Below are 17,449 nucleotides of genomic sequence, written 5' to 3'. Positions count from 1 at the left end.
CCTCTTAGATACAGGCTCAGCTGTCGCGGCGAGCAAACGCGGCTCCAAATTTGTATTAATTTTTCCAGTTGGGGATTAAAAAAAAACGTGATTTACAGGCCTCAGGGCGGTGGTGCCGAGTTCGTGAAACAGTTGAATTACTCGATTACTCGATGTTTATTGTGGGCGTTGGCAGTGACGTGGCTGAGTGGTAGGGCATTTGCCGCTTGCTGCATAAGACGGCGGTTAGAGCCCAAAGGCTTCCCCGGTAAATGCTGCGGGTGTGTGTCACCAAAAAAAAGGAAAAATCCTCGTTATACTGGTAGGAACCACCTGGTTCCACCAGCCCACAGGGGATGATTGTGTCCGTCCGTCGTGCATCCAAAAATGGGAGGGGTGGGGCTGGGTGGAGAGGGGAGGGTGGGGAGGGGCTGAGTGGGGAGGGTGGGGAGGGGCTGGGTGGGGAGGGGAGGTTGGGGAGGGTGGGGCTGGTTGGGGAGGGTGGGGCTGGGTGGGAGATGGGAGGGGTGGGGCTGGGTGGGGAGGGGCTGGCCACCCCGTGGTGCCCTTATAAAACTCAACGTTTAACCTACTCACGCCGGCTTGTGCCCGCCCTCACAGTCGGGCATATTTGCGGAATACATCACGCCGCCGTTGACCCTGGCCATTGACCGAGCAACCCAACGTTCCTACCAGCTCCCTCCGCAGGAATGTGTTTTGAAACGCCTCATGATTCAGCAATGCCGCTGCCAGGCTTCTCACTCACGACGGTGATTGTGATCAAATCACCCCCGAGATTCCGATCCCTTCGCAACGGCTCCAAGTTCAAATTCAAGATCGCCCTCAGCGTCTCCAATATCCTCAATGGAATCACCCCCCCCCCCCCGTAACTCTCCCTTCGCGTCTCGCTGTACTCCCCTTAATTTGTGCTATCTGCTGCATAAACGATGGCTTTCTGTTGAAGCCTCCAGTAAACCTTCGCTGTCTTCATAATCCGGAACTCCTTCCCATCAGCCATCTGTGCTGTTGCCTCCCTGTCCCTCTTCAGTTCCAGGATCAACATTTTTTTTTATTTTCCTCTGCCCATAACTGTTTCTTCAAACCTGTGATTCAAGTCCCTCTGTTTCTTAGAGCGTCCTGCAACGCAGGTGCATTGTAGACACTCGTGTGTTCATCTTCATCATCATCAGCAGCCATTTCTAATCCACTGCTGGATGAAGGCCTACAAATTTAAATGTATTATGTACGGTATCCATCACCACTGAGTACAGTGCACGCCACGCATATTGTGTGTGCATTGGTGCTGCCAAACCGCAACACCAATCAGACTCGCGTCCGTATTGACCCGAGCCACAAGCAGCTCGATACATTAGCGATTGTAGTAATAATGTGGGGTGGGTTGTTACATTTGCAAGGGCCTTTAACAAGTGATTTTAATTGAATTCTGTAAAGCAGCAAATGTGCATGCACTCACGCGGTGGTGACAATTGTAAGCAAATCGGTACGGCAAAGGTGAACCCCGGATGAATGGTAACGATCGTTGCTATAATTCTGTTTTTTAAAAAAAAAAAATCGTTTAAAATAGCCTTGAACATATTTTACATGTGAATCTGCCAGGCAAGGTGGAGGAAGGTAAAAAAAAATGCGATGAAAATAATGATCACCTGTGCAGACTAAGAAACACTGCTCGACGCTTTAAGTGAATGCTCGTCACGACTGAATGAGTGTGAGAGCATGAGACAATTCTAAATGTATGTTTTAAACGATTTGATTTCCGGAATACGAATTAAGCTGGCAAATCGATGCCCAAAACATGATGGGGTTTGGTATACGGCGATTATCGGTGTCCCGTTAACATATCTGTGTGAGGAGGAGGAGGATAGACTCGGAAATGGGGGGGGGGGGGGGCACAGTCATTTGGAGAGATTTTGTTTAAAAAAGTATCCGTTGAATGCGATGTAGCGCACAGCGCTGTAATCCTGGCGACCTCAGTAGGATTTTTGGCCACAGCTAAAGCGACATTTGCATGCGGTATCTGAACAGCTCCCCCTGCCCAGCATAATGCAGTGTCATCATACAGCAGTGGATTAAGCAAGGGCTACAAATGATGACTGCTATTAAAAACTCTACATGCTCTTTGGTTCTTTCGGTAAAGTCACGTAGAAAGAAAATTAATTAAATAGAATACGACGTTTCGCAACACAAGCAGCCGTCATCAGGTAGAACTAAATTTGAGAGAGAGACAAAACACAAACACGGAGACACACAGACAGACACACAAGCAGAGAGAGACACACAGACAGACACACAGATACTCTACATGCCTATGTGGGGATCTGAATGTGGTGGGGTGACAGGTCTTTTTTGCCCCACAGCAAGAAGGACCTGGGTTCGATTCCTGACTCAGGTGCCTTATTCTCTCTGCCTCTCTCCCCCTGTTCCGCGTGGGATTTCTCTGGGTTCTCGAGGTTCCTCCCATGGGTAAACAAACATCCCAATTTATATTCTTAGGTTTTTCGGTAAAGTCACGTAGGTAAAAAATTAAAATTAATAAAAGTAAAATAAAATAAAAAATCACGACGTTTCGGAGGCAACACAAGCTTCCGTCATCAGGTGGAACCGTCACAGCACGATAGCTGTATCAAGTAAGAGAAATTCCAAGAAAACAGTCCTTGTATATATACTGGTTGAGGGTGGGAAGAGCCAAGGTAGGCCCTGAATATTATTTTTGTGAGGTTCGGTGCGGCTGAAGCACGCTGCTAGGAATGAGCCTTTGTTGTGTAAACTAGGTGCGGATGATGTACAGGTGCGTGTAAAAGGGACTGAGCCTTTTGTTATGTAGAGATGATGCGGCTGAAATCGATGCCAGGAAATGAGTCTTTGTTGTGTAGAATGGTTGACTGAGCCTTTGCCAATGCAGTGTGGCTTCCCCGGGTAAATATAAATAAAAAGAGAAATCCCTAACACGTAGGCTTTCGCGACCAATATTATTCATAATAAACGTTTTTGGGTTTAGATCGCGTTAGTTATAAATGTGTCGTAACCGTCCACCACCCGATACGGCCAATTAGTACAAAAGTGTCACGTTGGCAAATAGCCCGATGATGCTGGATGTAATTACCAGCGAAACGTCGTACTCAAAAATTGTAAATGTTGTGGGTTCACTCTTCAACACACCGGTGGGCTAAAGTAGTGAACTATTTGTCTTTTGTCAACGTGACACTTTTTTACTGATTGGCCGTGTCGGGTGGTGGAGGGTTACGACACATTTATAAATAACGCGATCTAACGCAAAAACGTTTATTATGAAAAAGGTAAATCCCAACACAGCCACGAACCCACCAATAACACACCTCAGTTGAACTGGAGATCTCGGAATAATGGTTATCCTGTCTAAGTGTGGCTGCTCCCTGATTTTAGTCGCTACATTCAAGGAAAATTTGACCTGAACGCGAGTTACGTTCCCATCACGATAATAATTGCATTCCCAATCGCATTGTGATCGTAATGTTGCAAGTTCTCAAATCCCGGTGGAGCGATGACTCAGCCTACCATCCCTCCAGGGCAGACAGAATTGGGATTATTTTTGTAAAAAGAAAAAGTCAACAGCGCGTGCCCTATCTAATTAATTTCTCTCACCTTAAAAATGTGTTCATGTTTGTTGCACATTATCTGTTATTTTTTCCCCTCCTTTTGAAACCCACATTCTATTCTGGGTTCATTAATGACTATAAAAATAAATAAATTTGGAAGTGAAAGGCGTTTTCGATTTACTCATGAATTCGTGATACTCTACGCACTTGAGATGAAAGACAGCGTAGCAGCCGGAGGAGGCAAACACAACCGTGAGCACGCCCATCAGGGAGACGGAGCGATGGGATCAACTCTTGTTGCAGGAGCTACGCAGTCAACTGGCCAACGTTGGGGCGACGTTGGCATGTGGTAGGAACGTTGGCACCAACAGTTGGTCCGACATTCCGTGCAAAGCATGCTGGGTGAGATGGATGTTGCATCGCAGCGCAAGCGAGGGAGGGCTGCAGCTTGCAGGAGGATACGTCGTGGCTGCTGCTGCTGCTGCTGCTGATGATGATGATGAGTACTATTTAGTTATCTGATCATGTAAAACCCTCTTGCGAATCGCGTGCCAGACAAAGGCCTCCTCAAGCCGTGTCGGTCATATTAACATGATAACAAAATTACGTTTATCGACCAATCATTGCACGTGCAGTTTTAAGTAGACATGCACTTAAATGATAAATGTAATCTCCTCTCAAGATTCCGTGAACATATGGATAAGCGATTATCATGTTAATGATGAGGAGACGATGAAAATATTGATAATGATGATCATGATAACAATGGTCAAAAAAGTAACGAATGATGACGATCATTTCATGAAGCAGCATCAGCATCAGCAGGAGGAATGGAGGTTACCGTGGCGACCCCAGTGATGATGCCGCTCGGAATTCCACTCGGAGCGTGCGGTGCGGTTGTTTGAAGCAGCTGCGTCGCGCACCGAATGCTAATTTAGCGTCTCTCGTGCTAACAGCAGGCACCCGCTCGCTCAGCCGCTCGCATCACCCGCTCGCTCGCCCACCCGCTCGCTCACCAGCTCTCCACCAGCTCTCTCACCCGCTCGCTCACCCGCTCGCTCACGCACTCGCTCCCTCACCCACTCTCTCACCCGCTCGCTCACTCACCCGCTCACTCACCCGCTCTCTCACCCGCTCGCTCACTCACCCGCTCACTTACCCGCTCACTCACCCACTCGCTCGCTCACCCATTCTCTCACCCGCTCGCTCACTCACCCACTCACTCACTCACTCACCCACTCACTCACCCGCTCACTCACCCGCACTCTCATCCGCTCTCTCGCGTGTGCTTTGCTCTCTCCCAGGATCACCGAGCTGCAGGCCGCATCACATCTCCTGCTGCTCATTTGAACGATGGCCAATAATAATATAAAAACAAATATTTTACCAGGTAAGGCCAACTGAACTATGCAGTTCTGTTTCGGAAGTAGCCTGGCCACAAATAAATAGCTCGACGAGATGGCCTATCATCGTGTGGAAATGTCGAGCAGCCAGATACCCTGAACGCACATTTCTAAATGTGGAGTGAAAAACCGGAGGACTCTGAGAAACTCCAAATATGCAGCAGCATTCGTCAGGCTCGGGATCGAACCCACGACCTCCTGTAAACCAGGCGAGGTAGTTAAATCTCCTAGCCGCCGTGGCGCCCACGTTGGCACACGATAAGTGTGCCCGAGCTCGATGGGGTGACCCAACCGGTGCACGGCGGGTGATGGAGGCGTGAGGCTGCGGGCTACGAGGTGGCCCGGAGCTGGCAGCAACAGAAATGGACTCGCATAGATTTATTTTTTTACGAGGGCGGTCTATGGATTGAATCTATCTGCGTGGAGTTTTGGGTGCTATCCCATCGTACCTGTGGGGGTTTTCTTACAGGTACGGCGGATTCCTCCCGCATTGCTAAATGATAATACATGGACTTGGCCAAACAACCGATGCAGGACCTTCCTGAAAGAGGCTCGGGACTACATGGAGGCTTTCCATAGTAAATCAATTGAATTAATATAATTGTTCAATTTGTGTTATCTTAAATGGAGTTTTAATAACACTGTAATGATGATGATAATATGAGTAATTATTATAATTTACTTTGTATTTTTTCTGAAACTACCGTAAATCCCAGTTGCGCGTTCTGTTGGCGTCATATAATGGGAGGAAGAACCGACTCTGAGCCGCATCACCGTGTGATGGAGAACGGTTCGTAGAAGGAGATACCAGAGAACTACTTCTGAAACGTCTTCAAGTGACCTCTTATCCACAACAGAGGGTCCGGCACCTCCCCACCCCGTTCGTTACATGTCAATCAAAGCAGTAAATTTAATTCTCGTCACTGAAATGACCAGATTTGAGTGCTTAAAACCCAACATTTGACATAGTTTCTGTGCAGTTATTGGTGACTGGACTGAGACACCATCGACTGACCGCACCTGAGAATCCAGTTGAATTGATTGTGCTTTTTAAAAATACTTAAATCGATCTTAGACGGCAGTGTAATATAAGATAAGTAAATACGTAAACACATTTTCAATGTAGAAAATTACACTGGCCGTGTCGTTATCCGCGTTGATTTTGCAGATCTAAAAGAATAAAGGAAATTATGACTCTTGGATATCAAGAACGACGTTGACCCCTTGACCTTCAGTCACCATTCAGCAAAGGTCAATGTCATATCCCCCTATAAATGAAGATGCTCTAGAACAGTGCTGCTGCTGCTGATGATGCTGCTGCTGTTGACGATGGTGATGATGATGATGATACTAGATCTCTAACGTGTTTTTTTGGAGTAGTACCGCGTATTGCTCAGAATGACGGCTGATATATTTTTTCTCCACGTGTCAAATTTAGGTCATGAAGGAGAAGCGCCGGGAGTGTGCAACGAAACGTCAGACACGGTGCCGCAACAACAGGCGGTGCAGCCCGAAAACACCGGAATAGCGATGACGAAGATGATTTTATTATTTTTATACTATGATACATCATTATTATTACTCTACGTGAATTGCATCGTCTATGCGGTGGTTATTTTCCATTCGAGTTGTCAAAATGCGATGTGGTCTGCTTGCGATAAGTATTCAATGACGACGATGATGATGACGTCTGAATCTGCCCTGTAGTGCCTATGGCTAACAGCTGGAAAATGTGATAAACATAAACACCAACAACCACCACCACGGCGCTTGTGCCAGGCTATTTGCACCTTAAGGCCACGTGAAGTGTCGAACGCCCGCTGGCAGAAGAGGTCACGGGACAGACCCAGGTGTCATGGATTGCCTGACGAACACCACCCGGGGTGACGTCATAAGTGTGCATTATCGACACTTCATCATCATCTTGTCATGCTCAGTGCTGCAGCTGCTATCAAGATGAAAGCCACCCACACACACATCCCACGTACAGCCGTCCTATGCTGTTAGGACACTGCGCTGTCAGCGAGCACCTATTAAGGCCATAACGGCCCGTGAAGGGGTGGCAGGGCCAGAATCACGCACGGCCACCTTTATCTCCCCAGCGCTGATGTTTACTTACGCACTGCACAAGATACTCAACTTAAGGCTGAGTCGACCTAGGGGTAGGCCCAGGACCTCTTTAAATATTTGTCACCGATCTTGGCCGTAGGCGTGAATCAAACCCGGGACGCCAGGTTCGTAGCGCAATGCGTTAACCACTACAGTACCGGCCCCATACACAACAACAACAACCGCCATTCGTGACGTCACCACGGCACCCGTGCCAGGCTAGGTGCGCTTTAAGGCCACGTGAAATATCGAAGGCTCGCTGGCAGGAGAGGTCACGGAACAGACCCAGCTGCCATGGATCGCCTGAACGAGATGACTGGCAGATGCGCCACCCGTGCCCATAACGTGGTCCCATAACAAGGCAAAGATCCCCCGTATAGTCTTAACAGACTGTTGGGGAAAGTGTTGTTAGCGAGCACCTGTGAGAGCCGGGTACGGCACACGGTCGTGTGGGTGGCCAGCGTCCTGCCGTCTTTGTCAAGATCGGTCTCTGTGGAGGAGGCTCGTGAAGGACGCAACTGGGCAGTTGGAGGCAGTCGCCCTCCAACAACAACGAAGGGCGGAGGAGCGACGCTCACAACAACGAGCGGAGCGCCGGGTGGCTAAAGCACATCAAGTTGGCACAGTAGGGGGCACAGGTGGTGCATCAGCCGGTCATCTCAGTCAGTCGACCCGTGGCACCTGGGTCTGCCCCGTGACCTTCTGCCAGCGGGCGTTCGACACTTCTCGTGGCCTCGAGGTGCACATAGCCTGGCACAAGCGTCGTGGTGACGTCACCGCCACTTAGTGGCGAATGGCGGTTGTTGTTGTTGCCGTCTTTGTCCTTCCTGTCCTGATGCTTACACACCGCACCAAGCATTGATGTGAAGTTGAGTCGACCTTTGGGGGAGGCCAAGAACAGGTTCAAATATGCGTCGCTGGTGTTGGCTGAACATGCGCGCGCACACCTGCCACACCTACGCCGCACACACCTGCCACACCTGCGTCACACGATACACGCGGCGCAGGTGGAGGCTTGGGATGAGGGCGGAGCAACAAATCATCGAGAAAAGTCACAGGGACGGAGAGAGAGAGGCATTGAGCCTGAGAGAGCTGATGTAATTTCACAGCCCATCAGCCACGCTAGGGCAGCCAGTTCAAATGATTGCAGGAGACACAGGCGGCAGCTGCAACCACCACATCTCTCCTCTTTGACGTAAGGGACAGCAAAGAGGGGTTTCAGCCACAGGGCGTGAGCGACGGGAAGTCCGAAGCTGAGGGTCGAGGTCGCTCGGAGTCGTCTGTGTGTGGTGGTTATTTGCTCGAATGGTTAGGGCCAGGGTTAGAAAGAGGGTTAAGGACGGGGTTAGGGACATGGTTGGAGCCAGGGAAAGGGACAGGATTAGAGTCAGGGTTAAAGACAGGGTTAGGGACAGGGCTTGAGACAGGGTTAGGGACAGAGTTAGGGAGAGGGTTAGGAGCAGGGTTAATGACAGGGTTCGAGCCAGTGTTAGGGGTAGGGTTGGGAACAGTGTTAAGGACAGGGCTAGGGCCAGGATTAATTAAGAGACGCAGGGTATTGGACGAGGGTTAGGAGGTCAGGGTAGGAGGTCGGCTGTCCGATGGGTGTCCAGGGCAATGGTTAGTAAGAGCTTACGTGGCTCAGCGGTAGAGCAAGTGGATCGCAATCGGAAGGTTGCGAGTTCAAATCCTGGTCGCAGGTGAAATAAGGCGATTCATACTCTTAGTTCTTTCGGTAAAGTCACGTAGGTAAAAAATGAAATTAAAATTAATAAAAATAAAATAATACAAATCACGACGTTTCGGAGGCAACACAAGTCTCCGTCATCAGTTGGAACCGTCACAGCCAGATTTGCTGTATCAAGCTTCAAATCTAGAAATAAGGCGAGTTTCACGTCGAGGGGACGTCAACAGTGACTGTGCAATCATCGAGCCCTGCTCACCATAGCAATGAGGACATTTCACCATTGGCTCCGGTCTCTAAGCAGGACATAAAGCACCAATGCCTCGATGCTCATTTGAGCAGTACATCGCTTCGGCTGTTTTTTTTTATTCGCACGTAATACAATTACTAAACTTTTTTTTTACTTTACCAGGAAAGGCCCACTAAGCTATACAGCTCATTTTCGGAAGCGACCTCGCCACAAATGATAGCTCAACGAAGTGGCTTATCAGCGTGTGGAAATTTATAGCAGCGAAATATTGCAGGCGCACGTTTCTAAGTGCGGAGGGAAACGCCGGACGACCCGGAGAAAAATGCACGCGACCACGGGGAGAGAGAAACGCAAACTCCAAATATACAGCAGCAGTCGTCAGGATCGGGAGAGAACCCACGACCTCCTGCGTACCAGGTGATGGGGGGAATAACAACTCGCCATTGTGGCGCCCGTTGTCAATCCACTGCTGGATGAAGGCCTCCTCCTACCGTGTTAGTCATGAAGTCTGTTTAACCATACTTCACCACACTGGTTCATGCGGAGGGCGGTGTTATATTCTCTTGTTTACCCCCCAAGTCTGTGTGCAGCCCATCTCATCCACAACTCACCACTGTGCGTCACTGAGCCTGCGGGAGATGACGGCTCCCTGAGGCTCAGTGGAGCCCCCGGAGAGAGCCGGGAGAATGGAGCATGAGGCCAATTGCAGCAGCGGCAACAACGCTGCACAGACGATGGGATGCGTGTCACAGTGGGAGTCTCTTTCTACCTTGGCTGCCACGTTCGTGATTCCTGTTCTGTTACACCCCCCTCTCTCTCTCTCCACGTCGAGAAACACGTGTCTCTTATACTGGTAGGAACCGCCTGGTTACACCAGCCCACAGGGGATTATTGTGTCCGTCCGTCCGTCGTGCAGAGAGGGGCTGGGTGGGGAAGGGCTGGGTGGGGAGGGTGGGGCTGGGTGGGGAGGGGAGGGGAGGGTGGGGAGGGGCTGGGTGGGGAGGGTGGGGAGGTGTTGGGTGGGGAGGGGCTGGATGGGGCTGGGTGGGGGGTGGGAGGGGTGGGGCTGGGTGGGGAGGGGCTGGTCACCCCGTGGTGCCCTTATAAAACTCAACGTTTAACCTACTCACGCCGGCTTGTGCCCGCCCTCACAGTCGGGCATATTTGCGGAATACACCACGCCGCCGTTGACCCTGGCCATTGACCGAGCAACCCAACGTTCCTACCAGCTCCCTCCGCAGGAATGTGTTTATGAGGCTACCAGTTAGTGAAGAAGCTCCCAGCAGCACGAGGAGCGAAACGTCGGACACCATTACTCCGATTAGCACGGTTGGCTACGTACGGCGCGAAAAAAACCACGCCAACATACATACAGTACGTTCCTTTAGTCAATTGAAAGTGACGCACAGTAATCGTCGCTCTCCCGACTGGCAGCCTGAATGCCGCTTGCAGGCCGGGTGCGGAGGCATCTTTGTTGGCACGGGGGGGGGGGGGACAGCTGCCACTGGGGGTGCCCTTTTCAAACGTGTTGATGATGAGATGTGATATCGAGCGCTCTTGGGACACACCGGTGTGTGGGTACACCCCAAAACAAACTCCCCGCAAATAATCACGAGGTTTCACATTTGTGTAACGCCGACCGCACAATGTCCGCCCACTCTCGAAAATAGACGGGAGAGAGGAGGAACCCACAGGCGAGCCGGGAGGGCAAGCAAATTACCCAAGCTCTGCGGCCCCCTATACATTGAGATGTTTTCAGCCGAATGAATGAGTGTTACACGTCGGACGGAACCGGAGCGCCCGGAGGACGTAAGTTGGCAACACTCCGATAAATAGGAAACAGGTGGAGGTCCACGTTTTTCTGCCGTACCGTTTTCTCTTTCGGCGTGCCAGCGTACGGGCTCCTCCACAACGCCGACGGTAATGGAGTTCCCCAACATTTCTGTGATCCACCAACGCTCGCTGCCTCCACAGTGCTGCCGGCTTACAGGTCACCGTGCGTAGCCGAACATCAACAACAACAACAACAACGTCAACAACCACAACCGCCACCACTCACCCAGTCCTCGAAGTGCCGACACCCATTGTGGAGGAGCTCTTCGAACTGGATGGTGCAGTTAGCCACGAAGTGGTCATAGCCGATGGGCGTCTCGTGGAAGACGGCCAGTTCGATCCTGCGTCCGTTGCGCACGTCGGTCACGAACTCCTCGTTCCAGCTCGGGCTCAGCGTTCGCGCCCGGGTCTGGGTTTGTCCCACGCGGCGGTCGTCCACGTTCACCGCCACGTACGGGTCCAGGAGCTGACTCTGGGAGCGCGTGGCCCCTCCGCCCTGCAGACGCAGCGACCACGGAGTGCGTCGCAGCTCCGCCGCCTGGCACACGCGCAGCCTGAGCGAGCCGTGGAACACGACCACCATAATAATACTGCCGGCGGCGGCGGCGGCGGCCACACCAACGATGATATCCTCGGCCGGCTTCCTCCTCCCCAGCTACTCCGCGTGCTCCTCCTTCCCGTCGGGATCAACACCGTCGCGCAGCGCCTGCACGCACGTGCACCAAGTCAGGAGCGTGCACAGAGTGGGGAGCGGTGGTGTAGCGGTTAGCGCGCTGCGCTATGCACCCGGTGACCCGGGTTCGATTCCTGCTCACGGCCAACACCAGTTGTGGTTATTTGAGCCCGTCCTGGACCTCCTCAAGGTCGACTCAGCCACAGATGACTACCTGGCGCAGTGGTGTGTAGTAAACATCGCCACTGGGGAGACAAAGGCGGCCGGGCGTGCTGTTGGCCACCCACCCCCTCGTATGCTGTGCAGGCTTTCATAGGTGCTCGCTAACATAAATTGCCCCAACAGTCTGCTCAGGCTATACGGGTGATCTTTCATCTGTGGTGTGTGTCTCTGTGTGTCCACGCTCTTGCTCCACGTGTTGTTTACGTCGGGCTCTATACTGCCGCGAAGCCCATCATGTAGGGGTTAAACACACAACACGTGCGTTTGTGTCTACGTATCCTGTACAATTAAATACTCCCTGCGTAGTGTGCGTGTCCGTTTGTCTATGCGTCTCAGTGCTTGTGTATACTTACCACCCGCGTATCACGGATACGCTTTAGTGACCACTTTCACATGTACTCTCGCAGAGGCCGAATAATGCAAAGCGAACACATCGTGACGACGAAAGCACAACATACACACACACACGCGTGAAACGCAATGCGTGAATGTCCGCAGGATGTAATGCAACCCTGCTTAAGTGTCCGTATGCATGCGCGTTGAACTTCTTTCGCGCTGTACGTAGCCAACCGCGCTAGTCGTAGGCGCGGTGGAAGGACGAACTAAAGACACGAAAATCAGTTCTAAAGAAATGAGATTGCCAATCTAGATTTAACGGTGCATCGCTTCAGTGGCTTGCTAATATCGGAAGAAAGGGCGTTCCAGACGGCCGCATAAGCGCACCGAACAGCGTGACCGCCTTTATTCAATGGCTAGCCAAGAGCCGCTGCTACAATGACCGATGGTGGTCTATGTTCCTTGGCGAGAAGATGAAGATGAAGGTGGAAGTGTCAGCAGAAGGTGGAGTTCTGTTTTAGACGTGGCTCACGGAGCGCGCGCGCGCGCACACACAAATTCCACTCCTCCTCCTCTGCGCGCACGCACCCCTCTCGCTCCCACCCCTCGCACGCACCCCTCTCGCTCCCACCCCTCGCACGCACCCCTCGCACGCACCCCTCGCACGCACCCCTCGCTCCCACCCCTCGCTCCCACCCCTCGCTCCCACCCCTCGCTCCCACCTCTCGCTCCCACCGCTCGCTCCCACCCCTCGCTCCCACCTCTCGCTCCCACCGCTCGCACGAACCTCTCGCTCCCACCCCTCGCTCGTACCCCTCGCACGCACCCCTCGCTCCCACGCCGCGGACAGCGCCAGCAGCTGTCGCTGCCGCCGCGCCACGGGTATTGACTGGAGAATTTGCACCGCATAGGAGGAAAACACGCCCCGTTCATGGCATCCCCGGGATATCGATGCCGCACGTGATGCCTCCATCTCTCGACAACCACGACCACCAACACGGACAGCAGCAGCACCATCCACTGCTTCATTAATTCACCCACACACACACAGACAGACAGACATGCTCACACTCACATTCACCAACACCATCACCCATTCCTTTATTCGCACATTCACTCACACCACCATCAGCACCCACTCCTCCATTAATTCATTCACCGATACACACACACACTAACATCTACCACCAGCCACTCCTTCATTCACCCATACACACACACACTAACATGTACCACCAGCCACTCCTTCATTCACCCATACACACACACTAACATCTACCACCAGCCACTCCTTCATTCACCCCTACACACACACACTAACATCTACCACCAGCCACTCCTTCATTCACCCATACACACACACACACTAACATGTACCACCAGCCACTCCTTCATTCACCCATACACACACACTAACATCTACCACCAGCCACTCCTTCATTCACCCATACACACACACACTAACATCTACCACCAGCCACTCCTTCATTCACCCATACACACACACACTAACATGTACCACCAGCCACTCCTTCATTCACCCATACACACACACTAACATCTACCACCAGCCACTCCTTCATTCACCCATACACACACACACTAACATCTACCACCAGCCACTCCTTCATTCACCCATCTCCTCACCACCAGCATCAACACCACCACCAACCAGAAATTAATTCATCCATACATGCATACATACACTCACATCCACCACAAACCATCATTACCACCACCCACTTCTTTTATTCACCCATACACTCACGAACAACCACCACCACCCACCACCCACCATTACCATAACCAACTCTTACATCCACCCATTCACTCACCAGCAGTCGGACAACCCACTCATTCAATTATATTCACCCATACACTCACGAACAACCACCACCACCCACCATTACCATAACCAACTCTTACATCCACCCATTCACTCACCAGCAGTCGGACAACCCACTCATTCAATTATATTCACCCGTACACTCACTAACAACCACCACCGCCCATTCTTTCATTCGCCCATACCGTCATTCACCCTGACCACCAGCCACCGATTCACGAACCAATCATCATCACCACCAACCACATTAATTCATCCACTCCCTACTACCAACCACCACCCACTACAACCACCATAATATACTACCCACCACCATACACAAATAAATGCACTATGACACACCACCACCATAATCATCACTAACCACCATCTTCATCCATTTATCCATGATTACTCCCCACCACCATCATCATCACCCGCTCACTTTCCGCTACCAGCCACCTCCTCCTCATCCAGTTACTACCAATTCACTCAATGCGACATCCATCCACCCACACAATCCACTCACCGCCAACCAATGCAATTCACTCACCTCGCATCATCCGTCCACGCGGATCTGACCTTTGCCGGGACCTACTCGGTGAATAATCACGCTTCAAGCCATCGGCTCCAACTCGACAGCGTGTGAACATCAACACCCAGAGCCATTTGTGGTAAAGAAAATAGAAAGCACGCGCAAAGATACCCCCCCACCCCCCACCCTTGTAGCTTTTTAACAGACGGCTGTGGCGAGTGGCGTTAGCGAGCACCTATTAAGGCCGGTACGGCGCATGAGCGTGAGTGGTCAGCACCACGCCTCCTTTGTCTCACCAGTGCTGATGTTCGCACGCACTGAACCAGGATAATCATTTTAAGGCCGAGTTGACCTAGGGGACAGGCCAAGTACCGTCACTTAATGTTGGCCGTGAGCGGGATTCAAATTCAGGTTGCCAGGTTCGTAGCGTAATGCGCTAACCACGACACTACCGCACCTAATAAAGCAAAACACACGAAGATTCCCTCGATATTCTGAACAGACTTTTGTAGCAAGCGCTTTTAGCCAGCACCTATGAAGGCCGACACGGCACACGAGGGGGCTGGGTGGCTGACACCACGCCCGGCCGCCTTTGTCTCCCAAGTGGAGATCTTTACGTATCGCACCATTTACGGCTGAGTCGACCTTGGGGAGGCCAAGGAACGCTTCAGATAATCGCCACTGGTGTTGGCCGCGAGCGGGAATCGAACTCGGGTGGTCGGGTTCGGAGCGCAGCGTAGCGCTAACCACTGCACTGCAGGAAGACACACACACATATATACTGTATACTGTACACATACACACGTATGCACATGTATACACAATACACATGTATACACATACACACGTACACATGCAGTCTGCATTTCAATTCCGCGAGCGAAAGGGACGCAGAGATGTTGAGGGAAGCGATCGGTGCCTTTCAACAGAGAACATCGCTCATAAAAAAAATCGACCCAGGTTACACACACACACACGACGCGCGTGTATGTATATGCACACAAAACAAGACAAAGATCCCCCGTATAGCCTTAACAGACTGTAGGGGCAAGTGCTGTTAGCGAGCACCTATGAAGGCCGGCACGGTACACGAGGGGGTGGGTGGCCAACACTACGCCTGGCCGCCTTTGTCTCCCCAGTGGCGATGTTGACACATCACACCAGGTACTTATTTGAGGCTGAGTCGACCTAGGGGAGGCTCAGGACCGGTTCAGATAATCGTCGCCGGTGTTGACCGTGAGCGGGAATTGAGCCCAGGTCGCCAGGTTAGTAGCGCAGCGCGCTTACCGCTACACCACTGCTCCCCACTCTATATAGACACGCACACACACACGCACCTACACATACATACAAAGATCCCCATGTAGCATACGCAGCCTGCTGGGGCAAGTGCTGTTAGCGAGCACCTATCAAGGCCGGCACGGCGCAACGAACGTGGTGGTCGGGGAGGAGGTCTGGTCAGCACCACGGACAGCTGCCTTCGTCTCTCCAATGTGGATCATGCTGACGCATCCGCGCCGGGTGCCGAGAGATAAGCACTGAGTTGACGTCTGGGAAGGGACAGGATGAGTTCTAAAATGTGATATCACCCTCCACTGATGATAGCGCGTGGCAGGGAATCGAACTCCGGACGGCTGGGCTTTTAGCGCAGTGCGCTAACCACTGCACCACTGCTCCGCACAGTACAAAGATCCCCCATATAGCCTTAACAGACTGTTGGCGCATGTGCTGTTAGCGAGCACCTATGAAGGCTTGAACAGCGCACGAGGGCGTGGGTGGCCAGCACCACGCCCGACCGCCTTTGTCTCCCAAGTGGCAATAATTTTTACACACCGCACCAGGTAGTAATTTGAGGCTGAGTCGAACTAGAGGAGGCCAAGGACCGATTAAAAGAATCGTCACTGGTGTTGACCGTGAGCGAGAATCGAACTCTGGTGGTCGGGTTTGTAGCGCAGCGCGCTAACCACTCCACTTGCGGCTCCCCGCACAATACACGCACGGATACACGTACACGCACAGCTCACATTCACCAAGCGCACATTCACCAGTGTCCACCCTTGCTCACAGCCACCCACGTACCTCGCAGCAGCATCCCAAGCGCTCTGCTCATCCACCGCTGCTCTGCTCTGCCAGAGAGAGGGAGAGAGAGGATTCGATAGAGAGCCAGAGAGAGAGGGGGGAGAGAGCGCGATCGGGAGAGGGCGAGATTCAGAAAGAGAGAGGGAGAACGAGAGAGCTAGGGAGTGAGAGAGTCGTTCGGAGCGAGATATAGCTAGAAAGGGAGACTCGGCGAGAGGGAGAGAGAGACAGAGAGGGAGAGAGAGGGAGCGCGCGCGCGAGAGTCAGCTATACAGAGTGAGAGAGGAGGAGGAGGAGATGAAGAGAGGGGAGGTTCGGGGGGAGCATTGGGATATGACTCTGCGAGGCTCTCTGTAGGGAACAGGGCCGTGTACTGATCAATTCATCGATTAATATTTAATATCGGTTCTTAAGGCTTGCGCTGCACGCATTGAATCGTGTGTAAGTATCGAGTTTTTTTTGGTTTACATCAATGTATGCAAATTAACTGCAAGTGATTGTCTCTCTTTTTCTAACGATCGGAAGAGACAAAAAATACTCGTTTGCCTTTTATGGCACCCCTTTTTTAACCAAAGATAGAACACGTTTCCCCGCGTAGCATGAATCCCATTGTGTACTCTGTGTTCACGGAGACAAGCAAACCAGAAAACACTCTCAACAACTATCCCCTGCGCCATATCGCACAACTCTGTAGCAACCCGACGCGTCCACTGAGCGTGGCGAAATTCCAGCCAAATTCTGGCAGAAACCAGCGCCTTGAAGATGCGACAGTGACTGGAGAAGCGATTTCCTTCCATTGCGTATATTCTGGCCCGACAGATCGCCACTTTCGCATTGCTTGTGACGAAGTTCACCAAGCCCTCGATGTTTTTGGTGTCTGCATTCCCGTGATATTAGAAAAATAAGAATCGTTCGGGAGAAATGAAGT

The 17,449-nt window shown here is 51.8% G+C and overlaps 1 protein-coding gene across 3 annotated transcripts in view; it reads right to left on the bottom strand.

The window, feature by feature from the left end:
• The window catches only part of LOC144944020 (protein kinase C epsilon type-like), a 70,138-nt gene extending 53,378 nt beyond the window's left edge, over positions 1–16,760 (bottom strand). Inside the window, exons 1-2 of one of the 3 annotated variants that reach the window (XM_078872010.1) lie at positions 16,522–16,760; positions 11,078–11,557 (exon numbers count right to left, since the gene is read on the bottom strand). In XM_078872010.1, the coding sequence (XP_078728136.1) occupies positions 11,078–11,434 (357 nt within the window). In that variant the 5' untranslated portion in view covers positions 11,435–11,557; positions 16,522–16,760. The other 2 variants (XM_078872011.1, XM_078872012.1) reach the window with 2 other exon arrangements.
• Positions 16,761–17,449: the final 689 nt, after the last annotated feature.

Source organism: Lampetra fluviatilis, chromosome 33, assembly GCF_964198595.1.
Source record: "Lampetra fluviatilis chromosome 33, kcLamFluv1.1, whole genome shotgun sequence".
Lineage (NCBI taxonomy): Eukaryota > Metazoa > Chordata > Hyperoartia > Petromyzontiformes > Petromyzontidae > Lampetra > Lampetra fluviatilis.
The sequence above is the reverse complement of the archived record's forward strand: the minus strand, read 5'-3'. Positions and strand labels throughout refer to the sequence as shown.